Consider the following 10406-nt stretch of genomic DNA (forward strand, 5'->3'; position numbering starts at 1 on the left):
GATTTAAGACAAATTTTTAAGTTACACTTAACAAAATTAAAAAAAATTAATCTTTTCTACCAATTATTTTTGTATATTGTTAAAATTAGTATTATAAAATCTAATTTTAATACAGTAAATTCATTAATATAAACATACTTGTGCCAATAATCTTTTTGCAATTTCATCATTCCATTCTTGACCATTCCGTAGAGCATTTAATTCATCTTCAGAAGGTGGAAAGTCTTTTTTAAATACCATAATATATCGATCAACTTCTTCTTCGCCAAAAGAATATGCCAACATTCCAGCATCTTCTGAAATTTCATGTCTAAAAAACATAATAATATAATTTCCAATCAAAAATGTCAAAAAAATATATTTATTACACAATATTTCGTAGCACTTTATTCAAGGGAGGGAATTTTAATCGTGTCTGGTTGTCATCTTGAACAAATTTTGTCACTTTTATCTCCGTCTAAAATGAAATGCTACATTAATTATAGGTTTTACATTTTAAATTGACAAATTTTTAATTTAAACAATTATCATTATTATAAATTTTTATTATAATTTTGCAAAAAATAATAGTAACAAGAAATAAGATAAATCAATTATTGTTACTAATACATTACACAAGACACCAAACAAAAAAATATTTTAAATTCATAAGATGAGGAAAATTTAAAAATAACAGAGAATTCATTATTATTAAAGTAACTAAAAATCTTTCATTTCCTTTGAATAACATTAATCAACTAGAGCAAGATTCCTATCATAAGAAATTCAAATGATTATATTATAATTTATATAACACTGAATATTACTTCATTTCGAAACTTTATCATTCTTTCTTTTTCTTTATTTTGTTGTTTCAAAAATGCTTCCTGGGCTTCTAAAAAAAATTTTTTTTTAAAGTTTAATTTGACAACATTGTAAATACATAAAGGTATTCCATCGAATACACATAAATATAATTAAAACCAACTTTTTTTGTCTCAATTTTTCTTTTGTATCCACAGTTGGTGGCTTTTCCATTGATTCCATTATCGACCCGAGTAAGTCCATTGCAACAATCCTTTGTAAAATTGAACTAATTAATAAAATTGAAAAAAACTATGTTCAACAAAATAGTATAATGAATATCAGTTGTGAATTAGTCACGAATTCAAACGGAACGAAAAAAACATTTATCTTTTCGCTAATAATTTGCGGCAAAAAACATTTGTAGGATTTCGTACATTTTCAGAATGATTTATTAGGTATATTCACAAGTAATTATTTGTTTTTTTTTAAATATCATCTGAAACCCAGTGTTCCGATAAAATACTACAATATTAATGGAGTACACTGCGTTTTATCAAAACTATTATCGTTATCAATTATCTGGCGCGTAAGATAAATGTGGATTTAAACTCAAAAATGTATTTCCGTGTAGAAAACGTGAATTATTATTTCTATTAACTATTAGTTTGTGCATATATTAATCCGTGGTTGAAAATTAAAACTATTCGAATCGTTTATCGTCCACCAACGAGTAAGTATTTTAGTAACTGCGTTAAAAAAGTATTACTATTGACGTGTTTCGATTTACAATTTCGGTTATATTTTGTTTTAGAAATGGACTTGCAAAACTTGGATAATTATCCTGTTTACATATTAAATGTAGTACCAGAACTTTCCGAGGAAAGCAATCCACAAATGTCACAACAAATAAATTCTGATGAACCGCTGGCATACAACTTTTATCTTCCAAATGTTGAGGACCATACTACAATGGTGAACAGAGAAATAATTCTACCAGTAGATTCTAGAAAAAATAAATCAAAGCCAGTTAGGCAATCGCCCTACGGAAAAATTGTGCACAATATAGCAGGAAATCATAAACAAAATACTGAGTGAGTACTCTAATGTGGTACCAATAAAATTAGTAAATAATGTATTTATTTCAATTATTATGGGGCCCATAGCAATACATTTTCAGAAAAATCTATAAGTGATCTATCGTCATTATTAAAAGATGAAGATATCAATAATGACAATGAACAAGTACTGAAATATGACAAAAAAACTGACACAAATGTAATTTTTCAGTAAGTACAAAAGTAATATGTAATTATTGTTATTGCTTACTTTGAACCAATTTCAAATTCTAAATTGTTTATTTATTTCCATTACTGCACCAAAATAAGTTAATAAATTTGGTTAGTTTAAATATTAATCACTCAAAGCTAAAAACAAAATTTATTTTTATTATTATTTTCATGGTTTTAAAATAAAAATAAGTAATTAGTAGTACTTCAAAGAAAATATTAATTTTATTTATCTTTTGTTTTAACCTAAAATAAAATTATATTATAGACATGAAATAAACATGTACGCATTTGCATTTAGTTTAGTAAGACCAACTGATTTAGAAGAAAGGCCTGTTGAAATAAAAGTACCAAAACGAGGAAGACCCCGAAAAATTGTTTCCGAACAAATTAAGACTGAAAAAAATCAAAATGAAACATCAAAACCAGAAGATGTAACTTAATTTAATTTCCTTTCTTTTCTTTCTTACCTTCTCTTGATTTAACTGAATAATATTTGCACAGATAATTGAATATCCACTAATATCTACAAAATCTGGTCGTTTGAGTAAACCTCCAAAACACTTATTGAATGGTGAAAAAATAATTGAAACCAAAAAAAATTTGCTACCAATAATTGATAATGATGGTATGTACTTGTTTTTAATTTTTAATGTTGGTATAATTTAAAATAATGCTATATCAAATTCAAATTCAACAACCTAGAATGTTAAAATTAATAATACTAACTAAAACTAACTGAATATTACTATATAATATATAAAGTGAAATATTATAACTTGAAATATGTTCTCAATACTACTTTTATAACCTACAATAATGAAACCTTCAAATCAATACATAATTTTATTGACACATTGTTCATCATATCTTTTACTTTGACTGTATAAAATTGAATTATTCATTTTATTTTTAATAAGTAATTGTTACTTATGTGTTTTCAGCTATTTTATGTAGAAAAAAAGTAAAATATAATGTGAAATCAGATTTTGTTTGTGGAGGATGTGGTAAAACTTATTTGGGTCATAAACGAATGCAAGAACATTTGGAAAGGTTTCCTACTCATAAAATTAATTCAGTTGAACAGCAAGTTGATTCAGAGTTACAAGATATTTTTAAAAACCTTCAAGAAACACCAACAAACAGTAATTTATCTTTAATATTATTCATAGTATAGATTTATTTCATTGTCTTCTATCATTTTAACATTTTTATTATGTTAATGTAAATATATTCCAGTTAATGTTGAAGTAATTAATGGTAAAAAAGAAACTCATACCCAAACAGAGAATTCAAAAGATCGACATTGCGGTTATATTAAGTCAAAGAAAAATTTGGCGATTCATTTGAAACAAGTAACTATAAATATATAAATGTTTTCTTTTTTAATATTACAGTTGTATCAATTTTAATTATTTCATCATAGGTCATGAAACATTTAAAAAAGTCAAACCTCATTAAATCATTGTCTGGAACAGTATCGGTTTGGGATTTATTATCGAGTAATCTTGAGAGTGGAAATTTACAAGAATTTTCTAAAGAGTTACAAACTCTCATTATAAATTTAAAAAGTGTATCAAAATCTTTGAAACTAGTATCAAAGTGTGAATCTAGTCTTATAAACCACAATCAAATGGTAAAATAGTTACAAATAGCATTTCTTTTTTTTTTTTTTATTATTGTTCATAATTTCTAATTATTGTTCAATTTATTTCAGTTCATTGACGATTCTTTAGGGCATTTGTTTGGCTTATCACAAGGCACTTATACTTTACATAACATTGAAAACGAATATGAAATGGAACAATCTTCTAATGTTTGGACTATGTCTTCTCCCTCAAAATCTGTTGAACCCAAAACATCTACACCCCAAAATTTAAATCGGCATTCTAGTCCTATTCACTTAAATCTTTTTGACAGTCAATCTTCAAAGGTAGATTTCTTGTTGAGTTCCAGCATGGAAGAATCAATAATGTGCGAAGACAATCAAGCCGTTTTGGAAAGTGTAGACGGTCTTGTATCTGAAAGATTACGTTCTATGACTGACCATTTGCACTCGGATGTACCTATAATTGGTGAGAATTAATTTTAGAATTTTTTTTCCATTGATACTTACATGACAAAATGTTTTAGATTATCCAATTGCGTCTACTTCATCTACATCCAATGTCTCTCAACCAGATTCCTTTATGAGTCATGGGGTCTACGAAGTTTTTAGTAACGAACTGAATTTGGTACCTACATCTACAGAAGAGTTTATTAAAAGCTTAGAACAATTTGAACCCTTAAATGATTCTGATAACACTTTAAGCACGGAACCAAGAATGTTGGACTTTGAAGATCTACAACATACATTTCATACAGCTTAAGTCTTAAAATGCAATTCATAAACTGTTATTTATTGAATTTATTTATACATTTAACCTAGTCATTTGAGAAATTATTCTATTATTCTTTATATATATATATATGTATATATATTATATATTTATATACTTTTATTATACATTTGTCTTGAAACAAAATTAACCAATTCAACAAATAAACTATTTACTATATAATTAATTGAAACTTGATTGTCTAAGAATACCTTCTACATTCGTGTCTTTTGAATGCATTTTTTTTCTGCATTAAAATTATTTATTACATTGGTTCTGATTATGTTGAAAACAACATTTATGAAAATATTTCATTTCTATAAAACAATAATTTTATTTTTTAATTTGTGGCTATGATAATTACATTTTCATTTCAATTTTAAACTAAATCAAAATCTATAAATTATTAGTTAAATTCCACAATCTACAATATTTAAATATTCCACAAATTAAAAAAAATGTATAAATATTTTTACCTTTTAAATTATTAATTTTCATACTATGAATTTTGAAATAATACATAATAAATACATCTGATCTGACAAAATAATTATTTATCAATAAAAGTAATAATTCAATGTTAAAACTTAATAAAAACAAATAATGTAATTAAATTAAATTTTTTTTTCCATTATTATTTATAATATTAAGTTTACATGCAATTTGAAATATATGAACACCATAATATTATTTAAATTGTAAACATTTTTCATAAAATAGAAATAGTTTATGTAAAATATAATGAGACACAAAAACAAGTTATTTTTTTGAAAATATAATTTATTTAATGTATTTAATTAATTACAAGTAGAAACTAGTTTTACTAGTTATTGAAAAAAAAAAAACTTTTTTGTTTGAAATACAGATATTTTTATTTTACGTGTTTTTTAATAACAAACATGTTTATTTAACTAATTATATAAACTCAGAAATTCATCGATTGTAACTATTAGTGATGTTTGTAATTACGCTCACGGATTATTTTGCCGTAGTTGATAGTGTAAAAAAACAACATCGAACCAGCAATAATATGGATAAGTGGAGCAATTGTAGCACGTTTTGGTTGGACATATTTGTGAGACCATCTCCAGTAAGCACGAGAAAATAATCCAGCAATTGCTGATGGCGACTTATTACGACGTCCAATCCATTCAGTTACCTAAAACCAATATAAGCATTGGATAAAATAAAATATTTAAGATCTTATATGCTAAGTAAATTATAATTATGCAAACATCAAAATAATTTCTCAATTATTATTTTATTTATTTTTGTTTCGTACTAATAAAAAGTAATATAACTGAATATGAAAATGAAATAAACACCAATACTTCTATAAAAAATTTTAAGGTTTATTTACATGCATCTGTTAACAATTATGTCTAAATTTTTACAAATTGCATGTTAATTAATTATAACAATAGTATCAAAGAAACTTATATGCTTAGTAATAATAGCAAAGTTAAATCTGTTTTTATCAAAAAGTAAGACTATTCAAGATTTGTTATCGTTTAATATAAAGCTCAATAAAATATTATACAATTTAAACAAATTCAAATATAATGAAAACTGAAGAAATAACAAATACCAAAGTTATAAATAAGATGAAAATATATTTTCTAAGTCAAGGACATAACAGATGGACTTTTTAATGTTAATAAATCCATTTTTGTCTACAAAACTACACATAGTTTAACAATATCACAGAGCAAAGGAAAGCGAACAAATAAATATATATAGTTGATTTAATATGCATTTGATGATAATCAATGAAGATTCTAAGTAGTAATATAATGGAAAATGCTTACAAAGAGAAAATTTCCTGAAATACTAGTATAATGCAAATTCTTAATGCGAATTCTTGTAATAAAATTATGCGATTAATCGATTGCAATGTGGAGTTGACATGAAATATGAAGAAAATAAGTGTTGTTGCACACGCAGTCAAATTATCTGTATCCGACGGTCAAAGACAAAGTTTGCAGTAGCATTAAGATTGTCGGAAAGACGAGGACAATGCGTATATTAGTAGGAAACTGAACAAGTTGTTAGCGTTCAGGTTTCTCATGTAAAATGTAATAATGTTAAAACAATAGTCACCTCGCCGAGTTTCAATTGCGAGAAAGGCGTGTCAGGAGTTCCGTAGAAACGAGCCGGATCGTAGGGCCCGTGCACTTTGGGGTTGTATTCGGCGGGATAATCACCGATAGCCATATTGAGAGGCGTTCAGACGTCCGGTTGAATAATGGATCGATGTCCAAGACGGTAAAACAGCGACGAAGTTTATTCAACAAAGGTTAAAGGGTTGGTCGGGTGAATTTCCGTACGTTGCTTTTTATCAGCAATAGGCGATCAGCTGGTCAGACCAGTGTGGCCAACGCGACACACGTCGAATGAACAGTATTCCCGGTGCGCGTGCGAAGTCGCATCCCTCGGCGCGTTTTACGGTTTTATGGTTTAAACACGACTGCCGCAGCACAATCGAACTATTGAAACACAGTGGCGTATATAAGGGGGGGCAGTGGCGTACATTCGATCTCTTCTGGGGAGGGTTAACAAAAATAATCATTATCTTTTTTTTTTCCGTTGTACAGATAAATAAGATAAATAACTGCTATAAACAGTTATTATTTTATACAACTTTTTTACCAATTTACAGTCTACTTTTACATTACAGTAAATTAATAGCTATTGGAATATAAAAAACAGCATAGTTAACAAAATTTTTCAAACACCTATCAATATAATTATTTAATAATCATAATATTTGTATAAGTGTATATTTTAAGTTCAAAGCGTAATAATGAAACTACGAATATATTACACTTCATCAATAATAAAACAATTTTCTTTTTTTTTTCGGCCCTGGGGGGGGGGTTTGAACCTGGAAACCCTCCCCGTGTGTTCGCCACTGAGGGGGGTGGTTAGATGTTCAAACCCCCCTCCTCCGAAATTTTCCTTGTTAAGGCGTTCGTATGAATTTATTTGATCAATGTATCAACTAAAACCCAATAGACCAACATGGGATGAAACAAAAATGAAAATTGCAGGCGAGGCGTATAAAAAAAATAAATGTTCACTTTATATATGAGAAATAAATATTACGAGGTAATTAAGATAATGACGAACCGTCGTGCGTCACCGATAGTCATAATATCTATACTGTCTATAGTAGTATATATATATTCTATATATCTTAGTTCGTGGTCCGTCTATTATTAACCTGTGGTACAGTCTTCCCGATTTTTGATAACAATTGATACGAATTTGATAAGATCAAAAAAAAATATAACATATAATAAAACAATGAGCTTATTGATAATAAATAATGTGGATATTAGAAATACGCCCAAAATTTGAATTGAACCGATAAGGACACGATACTAAAGAGACGCACTGTGGCGTTCAGGATAACTTAATACGCAGCAAGGTTGCAGAAAGAATAAAAAAGAAAACAAAACTTCTTCAAATGAAGACATGGGCAACACAAAGCGTAACAACTTGCTTAGATATATTAATGTGAAGCATCAGGATTTTCAAAAAAATTTTAATAAGAAATAGTGCATCCATGTTATAAATAACAAATAAACCGCTATATTGATCCTTCTATTCTCGCACACCATAAAGAAAAATAGTTAGAAATAATTAGAAATGACATTCAAGTAAGGATGAATAGAAACTATTAAACCTACAACAGACCTTAATATTAAGTCGGTTCATGTTTTTTTTATAATTAAAATAAATTGTTGTATCTAAATAAAAACTTCTACATTTAAATAATATTTTTTTGGCGGTATGCAACGATAAGACAGATAATCTATGTCCAATATTACTTGTCTTATTCTAATCACATTTGTTAAATATTGTCATTCTTACAAATTATATTTTTCTTTTTCTTTAATTCTCAAAATGTAATTGATTATTAAAACATTGTATTTATTTTCTATATTATATTAAACAGTCGAAATCTAGGAGTCAATCCAGATTGAAACGAACTTATGAGAGACAAACACATACCTACTTAATCCCACATATACTGGTACATCGTTTTTCTTTTGAATAACAACTGTAATTATAATTAAATCAATTAATTTTATATTTTTTAGTTACTATTTTATTTTTTTATATTTAACTCATTAGTTTTTTAAACTTACAATGATTAAGTATTCTCGGTTATGTAAATAATATTTTTCCATTACTTAAATTAATTTTTTGCATTAAATATTAATTTAAATGGCGTCCCTATCGTCCAATGCATATACGTGTATTGCAATAGCCCCAAAAGGGTCTTTATTGACCCTTGTGGGTTGATCGGTGGATGAACACCTCACCATCGTAAAAAAAAACTATTTTTCAGGAATTCATCAATCACCTCCAACAAAGTAATGGAATCAAGACTGGAGTTATCTATATTTAAGTATGGTATTTATTTATTTATTTATTATGAATTTTATAGGTAGAGCGGAATAGAACTTATGTTTGGCATCCTATAAGAATTTAATAATTTTAAATTTTATAATTTTAATTTTGTCTAGTGTTGGATATTTTTGTTTTTTATCAATAACTGTAGTTTTTCTTTATTTATTTATTTTTTTTTTTTTGGTTTTTCAATTATGTAGTGTTAAATAATAATTATGTGTTGCCTTCTAATAAGGAATTTTTTTTTTTAACATTTTGATGTCTTATTGATTTATTGTTCTTCTATTTTTTGTTTTATAATTTTTGATAAGTATTTGTTTGTTGTACTATTGACGTTTTGGATTTGTATATATTTTTTGCCTATTTTTATGTTTGGTATTTTTTAGATCCTTTTTCTAGGCTTTTTTTTTAGGTAGTGTCGGATAGTATTTAAGTTTTGGTTTATATTTAGGGATTATCGTTTCCTGTATGAAGTCTTGTTGTACTGTTGGTGTTTTGGTTTTGTAAATCTTTTTATAATTGATATTTTTTATTTCTTTTTTTTTTGGTTGTTTGTAGTTAGGGTTGAACAGCTGTTCATTTGTTTTGGCTTCTAATTACGGATCTTCATTTTACTGATTTTATAATATTTTAAAAACTGAAAACAATATTTATTTTATAATTTTATATCTAACTATTTAATAACCAAATAAAAGTATTATAATTTAAATATTTTTAAGTTTCTTTTCAGAATTGCGATTTTTTTTGTCATCTACCTAAATCAAAATTGTTTCGGGAGCCAGGTTACCATTTTTCATTTATTTTTTTTAATTTTACCTTCTCATTTTTCATGGTATAAATATAATTATTATGTAACTTACTTAAAATAATTTAAAATTTTTTTTAATAAATCACATCTACTTTATATAATTACACTCGTTTAATAATTTAATAATCAAATAATAATAATAATAAAATTTCTATTATTTCTATGTTTCTTTTCAGAACTGGGATTTTTTTTTTTCATCAAGCTAAATCAAACACTGTATACTAATTGAGTCCCTATACCTGAACGGGGAAAAAAATAATATACTAATTGAGTCCCGGGTACAAACGAGACATATACTAATTGAGTCCGTGGTTAGGAAACTAATTGTATACGAATTGAGTCCGAGGATTATTTTGAGTAAAATATGAAATAACCATCCAGAGTCCAGGCACAGCGAAAATTATGAATAATAATAAAAATAATAATAAATAATAATAATAATAATAATAATAATAATAATAATAATAATAATAATTAAAATTATGTTGCACAGCCGCTCCATACGGATATACCTATATATACATATCATTCATATCATTTTTATGACTTTCGTCAGATAATACTGTTGCAATCAAACACAATAACTAGAATTTAATACGTACAATGCATTTCTCATAGATTTTTACCAATATAAAAATTGTTATTTTATCATTATCTATATTTATTTAATTATACATAAATTATTCATATTATATTATACCCCTACATTATTATATATGTGAGTATATT

The 10406-nt window shown here is 26.2% G+C and overlaps 3 protein-coding genes across 4 annotated transcripts; 1 reads left to right on the forward strand and 2 right to left on the reverse strand.

The window, feature by feature from the left end:
* Positions 1–138: 138 nt before the first annotated feature.
* On the reverse strand, positions 139–1234 carry LOC112689452 (sperm-associated antigen 7-like; the record flags this gene model as incomplete). Its single annotated transcript, XM_025563168.1, has 4 exons — positions 969–1234; positions 807–874; positions 369–457; positions 139–310 (listed from the first exon to the last, which is right to left on the reverse strand). Coding segments are annotated over exons 1-4 (408 nt in total), but the record flags the coding sequence as incomplete, so codon positions are not given.
* Positions 1235–1388: 154 nt separating this feature from the next.
* On the forward strand, positions 1389–4504 carry LOC112689450. Of its 2 annotated transcripts, none has more exons than XM_025563165.1 (10): positions 1389–1516; positions 1598–1877; positions 1941–2072; positions 2374–2506; positions 2577–2700; positions 3017–3217; positions 3312–3427; positions 3499–3708; positions 3790–4147; positions 4206–4504. In XM_025563165.1, exons 2-10 carry the CDS (start codon positions 1600–1602, stop codon positions 4439–4441), a joined length of 1788 nt encoding a protein of 595 aa, XP_025418950.1. In that variant the 5' UTR covers positions 1389–1516; positions 1598–1599; the 3' UTR covers positions 4442–4504. The 2 variants fall into 2 exon arrangements, with proteins under 2 accessions (XP_025418950.1, XP_025418951.1); XM_025563166.1 differs by having other exon boundaries at positions 1950–2072.
* Positions 4505–5296: 792 nt separating this feature from the next.
* LOC112689451 (putative ATP synthase subunit f, mitochondrial) lies at positions 5297–6779 on the reverse strand. The gene is made up of 2 exons (XM_025563167.1): positions 6551–6779; positions 5297–5609 (listed from the first exon to the last, which is right to left on the reverse strand). The coding sequence occupies exons 1-2, from the start codon at positions 6662–6664 to the stop codon at positions 5400–5402; spliced, it is 324 nt and encodes a 107-aa protein (XP_025418952.1). The 5' UTR covers positions 6665–6779; the 3' UTR covers positions 5297–5399.
* Between the last annotated feature and the right edge of the window lie 3627 nt (positions 6780–10406).

The sequence above is a fragment of the Sipha flava genome, unplaced genomic scaffold (genome assembly GCF_003268045.1).
Source record: "Sipha flava isolate LNK unplaced genomic scaffold, YSA_version1 44151_pilon_pilon, whole genome shotgun sequence".
In the NCBI taxonomy this organism is placed as follows: Eukaryota; Metazoa; Arthropoda; class Insecta; order Hemiptera; family Aphididae; genus Sipha; species Sipha flava.

Excerpts from the sequence above, each read along its gene's own strand:
- LOC112689450 (XM_025563165.1), top strand. The coding sequence starts at position 1,600 with ATGGACTTGCAAAACTTGGATAATTATCCTGTTTACATATTAAATGTA. Across the intron at positions 2,507-2,576 it reads AAACATCAAAACCAGAAGAT|ATAATTGAATATCCACTAAT; the intron begins GTAACTTAATTT and ends ATATTTGCACAG. Across the intron at positions 3,709-3,789 it reads TTATAAACCACAATCAAATG|TTCATTGACGATTCTTTAGG; the intron begins GTAAAATAGTTA and ends AATTTATTTCAG.
- LOC112689451 (XM_025563167.1), bottom strand. The coding sequence starts at position 6,664 with ATGGCTATCGGTGATTATCCCGCCGAATACAACCCCAAAGTGCACGGG. Across the intron at positions 5,610-6,550 it reads CGCAATTGAAACTCGGCGAG|GTAACTGAATGGATTGGACG; the intron begins GTGACTATTGTT and ends TATTGGTTTTAG.